The following is a 15,405-nucleotide window of genomic DNA, read 5'->3' on the forward strand; positions in this document are numbered from 1 at the left end:
TTTAATCACTAAACAATCTTATACTTTGTTGATTTTTTTATTATTTTTTATATAGAGATAATCTTTACAAAGTGTTTATAATATGAATGATTTCAATCATAAGCATAAAGTTCCGTAAATTGATCACGATTAAAGCAGAACTCCTCCAAAACCATAAAAGAGTCAAGTTAATTCCAGTTTACATGGCATAGGTCACTGTTAATTCAGGTTAATACAATATTATGTGGAAAAAAACTTACATATGTTGTTATATTATTAACACGAAACATGATGATGACGGTGTACTACGTACCATATAAATCTTTCTCCAAAATTGTCAAACAACCCTACCGTATCTTTAAGGGTTAAATAAAAATAACCCCATTATCACCCTAGATCTGTTTTTGGCTTCTGGAATGAACACTGCCGATACACATTTTCATGCAAATTATGTCCACTTTGCATCTTTGGGCATGCTAAAGTACCACTACAGCTATCATGCCCTTTTAAAAAGACAATTCACTATAAACAGATTACTATTCAATATTCATAAAGAATAATAAATAGATTTACTACACATAAAAATAAATAAATAGATTAGTATTCAATATCATACCCTTTTGAAATATTAATATTTAATTACTTTATAGATTTTGTATATGCTGGAATATTTCATAAATTCATCCATGAATATCCATGGCATGCCTAGTCAGAACACAAAAAAGAGATAAAGAAGAAAAAGAATATTCCACTGAGTGACCTTGCATGTTCTCCTGCGAGCTCTTCACATTCCTCCCTCCTCCAACTCCATAGAGTTTTAAAGCAGTTCCAGCTTGGTGGAGGCCTCCTAGGGTTATCCACCCAGTGAACAGTAATTGCTTCTAATAAACAGTAATCGTCTTTTACATCTTTATCTCTACACTGAATAGCCCTAGCAATTAGCAATAAAATAATACAAAATAATTTTATTTGTAATTTTGGATAAAATTTTTAATCGTTTTCGTTACGTCACGTGTCATTATTTGAAAAAACAATAGCAATAAAATATTAGTATTTTTTTATTTATAAAATAATACAAAATAATTTTATTTGTAATTTCGGATAAGATTTTTAATCGTTCTTGTTGCGCCACGTATCATTATCCAAAAAGACAATTATTGGTGATGGATTTCCGATAAGATTTTTAATCGTTCTCGTTGCGCCATGTGTCATTATCCGAAAAGTAGGTAATGTAAATTTGGGTATAGTACAAACAAATAAAAAATATATTGTTACCTGATCCGATAAATTTTCCCCACTGCGAAGATTACCACTAGTTGGTGCCAAGGCGTCTCTCCACGTACTAAACGATTTGCTGAGTAGTCTCCAACGACTGGAAAAAGATTCTTTGGTTCTTTTCCTATCAATTTTCTCAAGATAATTGGTATGAATAAGACCCCACATTTCTCTCAACTGCATCTCGCATTACTCGAAATCAGATCATAAGTAACTTCAACCTAGCTAGTACACAACGTAACATCTTCAATAAGTGTCTAATTCGTACCTGCATCATTAGTCATTTTCTTGGAAAAATATTGGATTGAAACTTTGAGAGAAAGATAGGTATGTATAGAAAAGTAAATATATTAAGTATGAAATTGGATTGAAACTTTGAGAAAATATGAAATTGTGGTGTAAGGTAGAAAATATGAAATTGTTGGAAAAAAATTGGATTGAAAATTTGACAAGATATGAAATTGGGATGTAAGGTAAAAAATAATGAGAAGGTATTTACAGAAAAGTAAAATCAAAATTTTTTTTATTTTTCAAAATTTTTTTTCTGATTTTTAATAATTTTTTTACATTTTTAAATTTTTTTTATTCACCTAATTAATCTATACCGTTGGATTTAAACAAATTTGAATTCCAACACTTCAGATTGTGCCATGTGGCACAATGGTAACATTTCTGATTTTTTAACTGTTTTTTTTAATTTTTAAAGTCGAATAACGTGGATCGTTGATCTCATATCCAACGGCTGATATTAAATAAGGTTTTTTAATTTTTATTACCATTGAAAATCTAACGGGCGAGGGGAAGCCATGTGGCTCCCCAACGGTAACAAAAAAATTAGTGCATCATGGGTCCCTTTTTTGACTTTCTATCCCCTGACACGCACCCACGCACGCTTGAACGCCACGCGCCTGACAGAAAAAAATTAAAACAAGCGTCTGACGTCAGCTAACGTCAGATTCACCTCAGGTGCTCGGCCCTACTCGGGCTCCCTCGCCTGCCAACGCTGAACTTCCTCCCTTAGGCAATCAGGCCCTGTGCTAAAGCCTGTCCATCAAGCAATTGCTCCCACTGGAGCTGCTCTTATACACACAAACTCCAATTTTGAGAAATATAAATAAATAAAAGGCTTATTCCATTTACGCCTTTTAAGTTTGAGCTAATTTTTAAAATGGTTAATGTGGTTTTAATTTTCTCATATTATACTATGAGATTTTTAGGTCGTATGAATTTAGATATGGCTTACAAATTAGTCCATACAAGGGCCTTAAGCTCAACATATCATCCATTTAATGAATTATCAAGCAATTAATTAAACTGTAGATATCAATTGATATAATTCTAATACTTTGCCATTCAATACTATTATTCATTTTCACTTACAAGTAAGAGGTCTTAGGCTCGAATCTCGTGAATGACTAATTTGATACCAAATTAGGTTGCCCATTGTATAGCTTCACCGAACTCTCTCCTCACTCTAGTGTAAAATATATTGTGTACTAAAAAAAAAACAAAATTCCAATACCTTAAAATGTAATATGATATTTGTTCAAAATTTAAAGATTGTAAAATGTGGTTAACTCATAAATAAAAGTATCCATAATTTCCTCACATATGTTTTTTCTTTTTTGAATGTAGAAAGAAAAAGAATGTTATTTTCCCGATTTTAAGGAGCAATTATGTCATCTGAACCACCATTTCCATGGAAAGGGATCCATCTCTTTCCACTAAATCCATTTAGTTTGGGATCCGGACCGTTAAATTTTGATTCAACGTTACAATTATTATGACTTTTAAAATGCTCTCTATTTGTAGCCGTTTGATCAAATTTCAACAGTCCGGATCCCGAACTAAGTAGATTTGGTGGAAAGGGATCTAGAAAGGATCTCATACTGGACTCAACTCTATTCTTTTCTAACAAGCACCAATTATATATGTTTAAAGCAATATTTGTCCGCGATGCAATGCATATTCAACCTCCCCGCCCGATATGTACAATTTACATGAAACAAATTTATTTTATTTGTGAAATTAGTCTAATAATGCATTAGCATTTGAAAAACTTTCACTTTATAATCTCTTATTAGATTGAGAAAAACACATGATAGTAAATATATATAATGTAAGTCATTCTCCTTCCGTACTCACAATACAAAAACTCTTAGTTTTTATTCTTCAATTAATTCTAATTCTACACCCAAAAGGGAAAAAAAGGATCCTTTTTCCTCACTATCCTAAACCTTAGTGTATGCTCACCATACACTTAATAATTTGTTACGTGTCATTTCATTTAATTTTGGTTAATTTTTTATTTTATTTTTTAAATTGCAAAAGTAATATTTAATGTGAAAGTTAACTAAAGTTAGATAAAAGAACACGTGATAGATGATTAGGTGCATGGGAAAAAGAGATTTTTCAGTGTGACCAAAATACAAAGTGGTAGATCACGTGTTACCATACAAATGGTGCTATATGTGTGTTAAAAAATTAATAATTTAAAAATAAAAATTTTCATCACTTATATAAAAACACGTGATATATTACCTGTGTTTCAGTCATACTGAAAACTTTCTCTAAGAGAACTTAGTTACAGTAATGAGAAAAATGCTAAAAAAAAAAGAAAAAAAAAAACAGAAAAAGGTGGAAGGGTTTTTCCCATAGGTTACAAGAAATCAGACACACTCTACGAGGGCCTTTGCTCACTTGCTCACCTCTTCTACTCTGTGGCCGACTACACTGTACTGCACCAGTCACCAGATTCCCCTCTCTCTCTCTCCTCTTCTCTTCTCTCTCTCTCTTTTTCCTTTTCACATTTTCTTCACCTTTGTCCATTCGTTCAGAGGACCCTCCACCAGTAAAAGCCCTCTGAGACACGCAGTTTCTATTTTTCCTTTATTTTTTTTTTCTTAATTTCTGTGTGTATATGTGTGGAGGAGTGAGCCTTTGGCATTCATTGCATTGAAGCAGTTGGGGTTTGAAGTTTTCCGTTAATGGCTTCTCTTTGATGACCCCCAACCACTCCAACACGTTGCCGCTGCTGCAGCTGCTCTCTTCCTTCCTTTCCTTTCCTTTCCTTGTAAGAAAACAACTACTCCTCTCCTTCTCTGACACCTCTCTGCGCTTTTTACTCTCAGCGATTTTCCCCAACTGGGTTTTTCATTTACTGCAAAACCCACATTTTCTTTTGGGTTTTGGGGTTTAAAGGGAGGGTTTTTCTTCGTTTGTTCACAGATTTTATTGAAAAGTTGAGCTCTTTGTGCTTCCGGTGTAATGGGTTCTCTTTCCTTTTAAAAGGTCTTGTTTGGTTGCTGAGAAAATGAGCGTTCTTTCGTGAACTGGGTCCCCATATTTTCCGTCAAAAAATGGGTGCTACCAACTCTAAAATCGAGAAGGACGAAGCTCTGCGGCTGTGCAGAGAGCGTAAGAGATTCATCAAGCAAGCAATCGATTCGAGGTATGCTTTAGCAGCTTCTCATGTATCTTACACCAACTCTCTTAGAAACATTGGCATTGCCCTCCGCCGTTACGCCGAGGCTGAGGTGTTGATAGAGTCGTCCCTCTCCACCTCAGACAAGACCCCTTCGCACTCCTCCTACCCCTCTCCCTCGCCTTCGCCTTTGGCCGACGCTTCGGACTCGCCTATGCGCAATGAGAGGCTGGTTTTGCCTCCTGCGGTGAGGTTGAGCTATATGAGGTCAGGGGGTGGTGCAGCTGTGACTGTAAGGTTCAATCCGGTTAGCAGTCGTTATGTGGATGAGGATATTTCATTGCCGCCGCCTCCTCCTCCTCTGCCGGATGAAGATTCGTCTTGGGATTATTTTGATCCTGTTGATGAGAGTGACAGCTTTAGGTTTGTGGGAAATAGTGGAGTGGATGTGAATTTTGATGATATCAAAGGGTGGAGACAGGGGAGGAGTGAAGAAGCTAGTCATGGTGTGGAGGAGAGGGGTAGATGGGCAAAGGTTGGAATAGATGGAGGTAATGAACATTATGAAGTTTCTGGTAATTCAGTGAATCGAAACGATAGTAGTGTAGATGGTAACGCGAATTCGCTAAACTCGGGAGTTGATGGGTCTCTGCAAACAGGCAATGGTGAAGGGAGACAGTCAGTTGAGGGACGTAATGCCAATGGCGGAGCCAGAAGTTTGACGGGCAAAGTTGGAGTTGAACAGTCTGGACCTTCTGGTTCAAAGAGGGAGAAGGACTTTTGTGCAGAAAGAGAGGACCCTTCAGAGTTTATTACTCACAGAGCTAAAGATTTTCTTTCGAGCATAAAGGATATCGAGAACCGCTTTTTTAGAGCTTCAGAATCAGGAAAAGAGGTCTCCAGGATGCTTGAGTCAAACAAAATAAGGGTTGGGTATTCGGAGGCGAAAGGTAAACTTTTTTATGTTGGTTGAAGAATGTTTCATGTCTATTGATAATTTTAGTTGTCTGATTTTTTTTCTTCTTGTTTTTGCTTGATAAACTCTATGACTATTGAGTATTGTATTGTAGGCACATCATCTGCTTCGGCTTTTTTCGTGGCTTTCCAGCTCGTTTTCTGCCCGGGAAAGACTGCACTTGTTTCTCATGGTAAGTTGTTGCAATTGGTAAATCGCAACCTAATTACCAGTCCAGTAAGTAATTTAGGTTTTGGACATTGGATACATCTTTAACAATTGCAAGAATTTCCTTATTCCTATACCCACTTATGTAACTTTGTAGGCTGAGGTCTTTTCCCTTGACTTGTCACTTTTTCGTTTTGTTGAATCCTAGTAATCCTTTGATCAGTCGAATGTCTTTTGTGTTAAGGCTAGAAGTTGTATCTCTGGCACAATGATCAGATAAACACAGTTCATCCATTTAATTTTGTGATATATGTATTCTGCGTGAAAGCATTCAAATTTGTTCTGTGACATTTATTGTGGAATCAGCTGGCTCACTTTAGTTACACGCATCTTTTGCATCACAAATGAAGCCGCACTCAACTGAGTACCACTCTTTCCCAGAATGATTAGAATCTCCCTTTCTGACCATAATATCTGTGATCGTAATGTTTTGTAGATGCTGCTCAACATGGAACAAAAATTATTACTTGGAAGCGCTCAACATCTTCGAGGTCGTCCTCATCAAGGAATCCTCTTGCCACAACATCAAAAGATGATGCCGACGACAGTGGCAGTGATTTTATTGAAGAGTTTTGCATGATTGCCGGAAGTCATTCCTCCACTCTGGAGAGACTATATGCCTGGGAAAGAAAACTCTATGACGAAGTAAAGGTACTTTTGTTGAAGCCCTGCAGTATTTTTATTGTATAGATACATGTTTTCTTGTATCTATTGATTTCTATAATCTATTGGCGCATTCTTTTAGACGAACTTCCTTGTGATCTGCTTACCCTGATTCAAGCATCAGATAATCTTCTTATGTGCCTTTAAATGCTCATGAATTTGATCTATAACCTTGTAGTTATAAAACCATGAATATAAACTGCAAGCTTCTAGTCATGGGGATATGGAGTAGGGAAACATCAATTTGTAATTGTATTTTGTAAACCGTATTTCTTTGTAACATTAAATACAGGAGAAAAGATAGTGATAAAGTTTGTGTATTATGCTTTTTGTTTTATAGCGTTTTTGTTTAATCATCTCGTCATTTTTATTTTGGTTCTTGTAGGCAAGTGAATCTATCAGGAAGGTGTATGACCGGAAGTGTGATCAACTTAGGAATCAATTTGCAAAGGATTGTAGCAGTCAAGTTATTGATAAAACCCGGGCGATAGTGAAGGATCTACATTCACGAATAAGAGTGGCAATACATGCTGTTGATTCAATATCAAAGCGGATTGAGAAAATGAGAGATGAAGAATTGTATCCACAACTCTTGGAACTTACTCAGGGGTAAGTAGGATCACGTTGTTCTCGTAACTGAGACATTGAAAAAAAAACTCCATTAACCACAAGATTATCTTCCGACTCTTGAAATTCATATTATTTGTTTCAAAGCATCACTAACCTTGGATTGACGAACGGTGTTTTTGTGTAGATTGACGGGAATGTGGAAGGCCATGCTTGAATGCCATCATGCGCAATATATAACCATCTCACTGGCGTATCATTCAAAGAGCTCAACACCTTCCCAAGGAGATTCCCGTAGACAGATAATGGCTCACCTTTTGGATGAGATTGAATGCTTCGGCCTAAGCTTTGCAAATTGGATCAACAGCCATACGTCATATGTGGAAGCTCTCAATGGTTGGCTGCAAAACTGCATCATGCAACCACGGGAGCGTACCAAAAGCAGAAGGCCATTTTCCCCTCGTCGAGCTGTAGCCCCACCTATATTTGTTCTCTTTCGAGATTGGGCAGCTGGGATCAGAGCACTGCCTTCTAACGAACTTACTGATGCAATCAGAACTTTCTTATCAGATCTGCGTCATTTGATGGAAAAACAAGCAGTCACACAGAAAAACCAGGGGACAGCTGAATCAGCTGATGCAAACGGAGAAGCAGAGAACAAAGAAGAAAACAGTGAAGAATCATCTCCAAACTTGAGTTGCATGCATGCAAGCTTGGCAAGGGTTCTCGAGAGACTCACTAAATTTTCGGAGGCATCGCTGAAGATGTATGAAGATATCAGATACAAAAGTGAAGCAGCTCGAATTGCATATCTCAACGGCAGGCCTGTTAGATACTGAGTTTATGTAATTATAAACATATAATCATCCCTTGAATTTGTGACCGGATACAGGTTTGTAAAGTTGAATTGTTGCAAATAGCTTTGGGGAGGAAAAAGTATCAAGTTTTTGGGCAGTGCGTTCAATTTTACAACTGAATTAGCACGAGTTTTCAGCCAATATTTAGTATGTTTTTCTCGGCGATTGGCTTTATTAGTATACCATCTAGTCTCTGATGATACTTCCATTTTTTTGAAGTCCCATTCTCTTGATCACTAGATGACTTAAGAATCTCGATTCATGGTCGCCTAACCTTGAATTTTATGTCAAGGGGTGTGATTTAAACATTAAAGTACATTCACTCATACTTTGCCCTTGATCTCAAATTCAAGAGAACATGAATTTCTCGGTCACTAGGTGATCAAGAGAACATTTTGTCGTTTTTGACCTCTTTACGAGGTATCAAGAACCACAGCCAAATCCAAAAGAGGAAAAACTGTTGAGTGACTAAGGATGAGTGACAATGCATCTCTTGCAAAAGTTATGGGAAATTGGGCTTACTAGCCGTTTTACAAATACACCAACCAAAATTAGTCATGCTCTCAAAACGCAGTCCCTGTTAGCCCTCTTTGATGAAAATACTCTCAAGTTCAAAATCTCTTACTAAAAAATTGTGTCCATAATGTATTAATATTGTGTCAATAATGTATCAAATAATCTATCAGTATTGTGTCGAAAATGTATTCATCCTATGTCGTGTCGATAATATACTAACTTGAGAATATTTTCGCCAAAAAAGACTAGTAGAGAATGGATTTTGAGAGCAGAACTGGTTTTAATTTTTGATTGGTGGGTTTGCAAAAGGGCTACTTCGCAAGTTAATGAATTCACGATTTACAGGACATATTTTAGCACACAAACACGGCATAATATTTGTATCAAGAACGAATTGCCTTTTGAACAAGACATGCTGTTCAATAATTTTACAAAACTACTACAACATCATATACCCGCATTGTGAGAGCTATCATCCACCTTTTTCCCTACCAACTCCCACCCTTCGATTTTTGTACAACAACAAAAAAACCTTATCCCACTAAGAAGGGTCAACTATATGAATCAACGCCATTGCGCTCGGTTTTGTGCCTAAATACGATTTTTTTAAAGAAGCAAATAATATTTTCGAAACTTACAGTAAGAAAACATGAACTCCCTTTCCTGCTTTCTTTTTTCTTAAAAAGGAACAAAATCGGTAGGAATTAAAATCCGACATAGTGTGTGTAGTGTGAGTAGGCATCTGACTGCATTGCAATCGGGGCTCTTGTAACATAATCTGGAATGTCAAATGTGTCTACAAGTTCCCTTGCTATATTTCTCACCTGAAAACTCAGGTACTCCATCAGTTTGTGAATTGCCTGCGCAAACAGAAACGAGAATTCAGTCGAATTTGAATTTTTACGGCATTTCCTCAAAGCCATGCAGGATGGATTCAATGTTACTACTATCGTATTCAGGCTTAAATACGTTTTCCATAATCCTGCGTCAAAGTGATAGCATAAACCGTAGAATTACAGGAAATATTTCTTCTTTTCATGCTTCATAGGAATACCTTAGCTTTGTTTGGTGCGACATAATCAACATTACGATACGTTCCTATGTCTTTCCAAATGCGCTCCAAGGCATAAAGATCACAGACGAGTTTCAGAGCAGCTCGAGAACTTGGATCCGGACACCTGGCAAATAAATACCCCATTTTAGAAACTCAAAATCATAATGGAAAGAAATGAATGAAAGTAACAGAGATCTAAGAATTACTTCTGGACAGCTTCAACAAACTTGGCAAGGATGACAGACTCAATGTGGGACTCTGCCAGAGTCAAAAGGTGATTTAAGCATCGATTCCATGCACCAAAACTGCCAAGAGTTTTGGAATGCTTGCGCAGTCTTACAGCGACACTTTGAAGTAATCGAGAAGTTCGGTACTGCCAGAGGAAAATTATGTGACAAGAGTTTCGGTTTTGTTATATACACTAAGACAGGATTTTGATCATAAAACCAAGTAAAAACTCACTCTGAAAGCATCCAACTGGAACTTAGGATCTCGCAAATGGTCTTCACTTTCCCATCGAGCAGTCACTGGATTTGGCTGAGACAGATATGAGTTCATGGACTCTCTGAGGTAGCTCCATGTGACTGTGAGTGTCCCGCCTTGAAATTTCTCCTTATATTGCTTCAACAGATCACCAGCAACCTGCGTCACCAGTGAAAACTAGTGTGTAATTGCTTATGGCAAATGTATTTCATCTCTTGTTCTAACACTTCATGCTCAAATGGTTTGGGCACCCATAATGTTCTATCCTATGAAAAATTCCAGATCATAAAAGAAAATAGAAAATTCCAAGCGAGGGCATAGAGAATGTGATTTGTTCAGAACCTGTTGTAGGAGCACTGTATTGTCCCCTTCAAACGTCTGAAAAATGTCATGGTCATTCCTCAAGCTACCAAAGCGGTTGACAGAAGCGTACCCATGGCCTCCACAAGCTTCCCTGCAGATACTCAATGACTTTGCTGTATATGCCGTCACATAAGCCTTGAGCCCTGCTGAAAGGGAATGGATGTCACCAACCAATTGTTCATCACAAGACTTTTTCATCTCTGAATATTTCTCCACCAAATGCGACGTGGCAAAATGGAATGCATAAGTTGAAGCCAGCATTGGCATTAACTTGTGTTGTTGGGACTGATAATCAAGAATACTGACTTCAGGTTGCTTGGAAGGACCAAACTGCTGTCGCAGTAGAGAGTATCGGATTGCAATTGTGGCAGCGACCTTGAGGACACTAACTGAAGAATATGCAAGACCAACCCTCCCACCTACAAGTTCCCCTAGAGTGGCAGCAAACCTTTTATTCATAGATGGTAAGCTACTTGTGTATTTCCCATCCCGGGAGACATCTCCGAATCGATTAAGAAGATTATCACGAGGGATTCTCACTGACCGGAATCTTAATGCTCCATTGTCTACCCCATTCAGACCCACCTTGTGGCCACAATCCTGTATCTCAATCCCTGGAAGAGTTTGGTGGGTCTTCAAATCCCTTATTGGCACAATGAAGGCATGGACACCCATATCAGTAATACCTTTTGTGTCATAAGTCGGCAACATCAGCTTAGCAAAAACAGTAGCAAACTTTCCATGAACGGCAGCATTGCCAATCCACCATTTGATCGCCCCATCATTGGGTGTGTCGATTATAAATTCATCTGTGATTGGATCAAAAGTTGCCACTGTTTGTAGACCTTGAACATTTGAGCCTTAGGCACAGAAAACGGAATAATTAAAACAGTTAAGATATGAATTCTAGATTTAGTAATACACAACAGTACCTGAGAAATAAAAAGCATAAAATGAAAAACAACAAAGAAAATCTGAATCAAAAGATGATAGAGAATCACAATGAACCAGTCTCTTCTTAAAAAAAGTTAAAGGGTGGTGATATCCACCAATGTTATAAAATGCGATGGCAAAGCCAAGGCGTTTGATGGATAGCCCCACCTAGTCAAATGCCTTGAGGCGTAAGGCACCTCCTCACGGGACCTAAAATTATTAATATATACATATATTAATATTTTATATATATATATATATATATATAATCTAATCAACAATAGAGTCAAAATCAAACATTATAGAGGAAAAAACAACAATCAATAAAAAAATTTCTTCACTGCAGGTGAGAAACCTTAACCTTAAATGAAAAAAGCCCCAGCTAATGCCTCGACCACAACTAGGCAAGTTTAAGCTTACTCCTGCTGGGCAGAGGCATTTTCTTCACTGCACCGCCTAGGCACGCCTCAAGGCTCGTTTTTACAACTCTGCACACCCCTTTTTACCTTTCACACACACCTCGCAATTTTCGGCCATCGGATTGAATGAATTGAAGAGGATCAAAGGGCAAAAATTTACAGGGGGTGCGTGGGAGGTAAAAAAAGGTTGTGTGGGTAGCACCAGTGCACCACCCAAATTAAAATGGATAACTATCACCAATAAATCAAAGATTCAAAAGTGGATGGGCGTTCGTTGTTATAAATATTTCAGCACCCTGTCTATATCGACTCTGACACTCCAAACAAAGTAACTAACAAGCTACCAAGATAAATCTTGGAAAACTATCTTCATAATCATGCCTAATAAAAGTTTTCTCATTGGATGGTTTATTGAACATGATTCGACCTTCTCATGATAATACTATTAATTAAGAATTACAATCTGTGGTTTCACGAAAATAAAATTTGTAAAAAGTACTTGCTTTTAAATGTCTATATATATGTGTGTGGGGCACACCAACCATTCCACAAAATCACACAATGAATGTATGGATAAACTTATAATGTCCCAGCATTAAGCATCGCTGTAATATCAGCTTAGGCAAAAGCAAGGAAACAAGTAAAAGAATGGGAGTAGCAGAACAGCTCACCATGATGCAGTTCGGTCATAGCAAAACAACCTGGATACTCCAGATTGTCGATACCATCAAAATACATATCCTTGTGCTTTTTAGTTCCTAAGTTAAGTACAGAACCTCCCCAAAGGCTGCACAATTAATAAAAAAATCAGTGCATGACAAGATACATGATGTAAAGCTAGTGCAATTAGGCATCATGCTACGTTTCAGGCACACAAGCACTGGAGAAAAGAGGCCCCATAACAAGTCTTTGTCAATTTAAGAGCCATGTAATTACATCATTTGAATCCAAAGCACCAAATATCAGCAATAAAGCAAGTGATATTTGAACAATGACGAACTCTGCAGGCCTTCCACTTTAATGGAACTTTCTGCCTTTCAAAATCCATTGCAGTTCTCGTATTCAAAGCCAAAATTATAATAGAATTTCTACCTTTCAATTTTTCTGTAACCTTCCCCATCTCAGAACGTTAAAATTGCACAACAGAACATGGATTGTATAACAAGTTTCTCATCACATGAAAATTATATTAATTGCCCCTTGTTCATGATCTTTCTGTATGGTTTCAAATTGTTCATAAAATTTTATTTTTCTGTTATATTCCCAATCTTGACGCAGTCCACCTTAAGCCCATTCTATTAACTTATATTTTAAACGCCCTCCCTCAGAAAGGGCATCCAACATGTGAACTATATGTAATAAATAGGGAAAGACAGAGCAATAGGAAAATTTGAGCACCAGACTTCCTCTCCCTAGCATGAAAATTTTTGTTGAGTAATCACACCCCCAAATTATAAGAATTTTTAGTGTGGTCCAATACTCTCGTTTTAGTCCAACAGTTTTGTTCATAGACATGGCATAGCACTTCAAAATAACATGCTAACTCATCCAACTCCAATTTATTGGTCGAAATCCTTGTCAACCTCTTCCTCTTTTTGTTGGAACCAACAATTTAAAGGGATTTCACATTTGGTGACAAGCCATTAACTAAACACAACACCTAACAAAGGGCAACGAATGGGGTTACTGATCATACAAATTCGGTGCCCTTTATACTAAAATTTTCATGATGTAACTGCATTCGTCAGTGGTGCGTATACAATTGTAAGAGTACACCGAAACATGAACATCTAGTCATCTACACATCAACAATTCTGTATCTATTTACGTCATCTATTTACATCTCTAATGCTCATATCTTTCTACCGCAGTGTGAATGCGTCTGTATGCACATATTTGAGGCCCGTCTTACGGAGCAGTAACAAATTAATTAGTGCAGTACCAATCAAATCATAAGCAATTACAATTTACAACACATATACACCATATATAATGATATAACCTACAAAGAACCAAAGCCATTCGATTCAAGGGTTAAATGATTTCGTGAAATCAAACAATCAAACAACACAAAACCACCGTCAAAAACACCCTCAATTCCCCAAAATTCCCACCCAAACTTAATACACAAAGCGATCAGCAGCCAAAAAACGCCACAAAAATCAATGAAAAAAGATGAGAGTAGTACTGTAGTAGTGGTAATCAATCACCTGTACTGCACCCCCATCTTAATCCCGAGAGACATGTCGACGCTGCCAACGGCCTCCAAAATAGCGAAGTACTTAGCCGGTTCATCAACGATGTACCTGAAAGGCCTGATCCCGGCCTCTCTCACCAACCCAACGAGCTGCTTCATACAAAGCTCCCGGTGGTCGTCCTTCAAAATCTCCACCGGCGTCTGAAGCTCCGGCCTCTTGTTGAAGTAATCCAACACTCTGTCCTGGATTTCCCGGTGTTTTCCTCTCATGTAGTTTGAGAGGCTGCTCGTTTCCACCGTCAGCTTCGCCGCCTTGGCGCACTCCACCAGCCCAAGCTGCTGAGCGGTGTCGTTTTGGAGATGTCGGTGATTAGGTGTCAGGTGTAAAGACAGCCGTTGGATGCGGCGGCTGACGGCCTGGGATTCATCCCCCGCCGTTGGATCTGGTTGTGGACTCTGCATCTTTTTTCTTTTTCTTTATTGATATCGGAGACGGAGAAATTTGGAGGAGGTTGGCTAGTTCGTTTACTAATACGGCAATAGGTGATGACGTGGAGAAAGGTTACTTGTACGGGAAGTTGGCAGTTGGCATTGGCCCGCATTTCAAATATATATATATATATATATATATATATATATATATATATATATATCACAAACCATTAGAAAGGTTACTTGTACGGAAAGGAAGTGATTCTCATTTTGTACAACTTCTTGACCATTAGATTTAACTTTAATGAAATTTTGTGGTTGAGATTAAATCACAAGCTATAAAATCTCAACCACAAGATTTCATAAAAGTCAAATCTAACGGTTAAAAGGATATTCTTTCTTTTTTTAAAAAAAATAGAGATCCCTTCCCTTAAAGGCTTCCTATACATATATATATATAGGGAGTTCGAATGAAAATGGCCTAGCACTATTCATTCTTAATTAAAAAGACATTTTGTGTATGTAAAGTCCATAATGGGTAAATCATTTTTCTTTATTTATTCTTATGTCATTGTTTCATTATTGTAGCGGGGTTCGCAATAATATTGACATTTCTATCTAGAATTACATGATACTATTCAATTTATGCTAATTTGTTGCTAGCTCTTCATGCTTCCATCATGTTGTCAATGTTGTGCAGCTCTTCTTCTATCAAATTGTTCCAGTACTATTCATCAACTTCTACTAGCTCTGCATCTCTTTCTCTATCTTTTTTCACCTTGTACTACATGTCTGCTGTTTCTCCTTTAGTAGGGCTAATGACTGATTTTTGTCTTACTGTAAATATGCAGTTCTTCTTCTTCAGATACTAGTAACATATCATACGTAAAATCTTCAAACTCATCTAAGGCTAACATTTGGATCCCTCGAAATTTTAGAATATTTTTGTAAGAAGGAGTCCACTTATGCGGGGAGATAGAAGATATTCTAAAGGATTCTTCATTAATCATGGTTATATGTCTAACTTTCTCCTTATGCATATGTGCATACTAATCTGAAG

The 15,405-nt window shown here is 37.4% G+C and overlaps 2 protein-coding genes across 2 annotated transcripts; one reads left to right on the forward strand and one right to left on the reverse strand.

Annotated features, from left to right (window-relative positions):
- The first annotated feature begins 4,178 nt into the window (after positions 1-4,178).
- On the forward strand, positions 4,179-8,027 carry LOC137711845 (uncharacterized). The gene is made up of 6 exons (XM_088685735.1): positions 4,179-4,327; positions 4,546-5,628; positions 5,749-5,826; positions 6,298-6,512; positions 6,910-7,133; positions 7,279-8,027. Exons 2-6 carry the CDS (start codon positions 4,614-4,616, stop codon positions 7,928-7,930), a joined length of 2,184 nt encoding a protein of 727 aa, XP_088541861.1. The 5' UTR covers positions 4,179-4,327; positions 4,546-4,613; the 3' UTR covers positions 7,931-8,027.
- A 788-nt stretch (positions 8,028-8,815) lies between these two features.
- LOC137717170 (acyl-coenzyme A oxidase 2, peroxisomal-like) lies at positions 8,816-14,511 on the reverse strand. The gene is made up of 7 exons (XM_068456475.2): positions 13,927-14,511; positions 12,388-12,503; positions 10,344-11,224; positions 9,981-10,160; positions 9,725-9,891; positions 9,519-9,642; positions 8,816-9,324 (listed from the first exon to the last, which is right to left on the reverse strand). The coding sequence occupies exons 1-7, from the start codon at positions 14,373-14,375 to the stop codon at positions 9,169-9,171; spliced, it is 2,073 nt and encodes a 690-aa protein (XP_068312576.2). The 5' UTR covers positions 14,376-14,511; the 3' UTR covers positions 8,816-9,168.
- Positions 14,512-15,405: the final 894 nt, after the last annotated feature.

This window comes from Pyrus communis, chromosome 15 (genome assembly GCF_041283825.1).
Source record: "Pyrus communis isolate YQ-2024b chromosome 15, ASM4128382v1, whole genome shotgun sequence".
NCBI lineage: Eukaryota > Viridiplantae > Streptophyta > Magnoliopsida > Rosales > Rosaceae > Pyrus > Pyrus communis.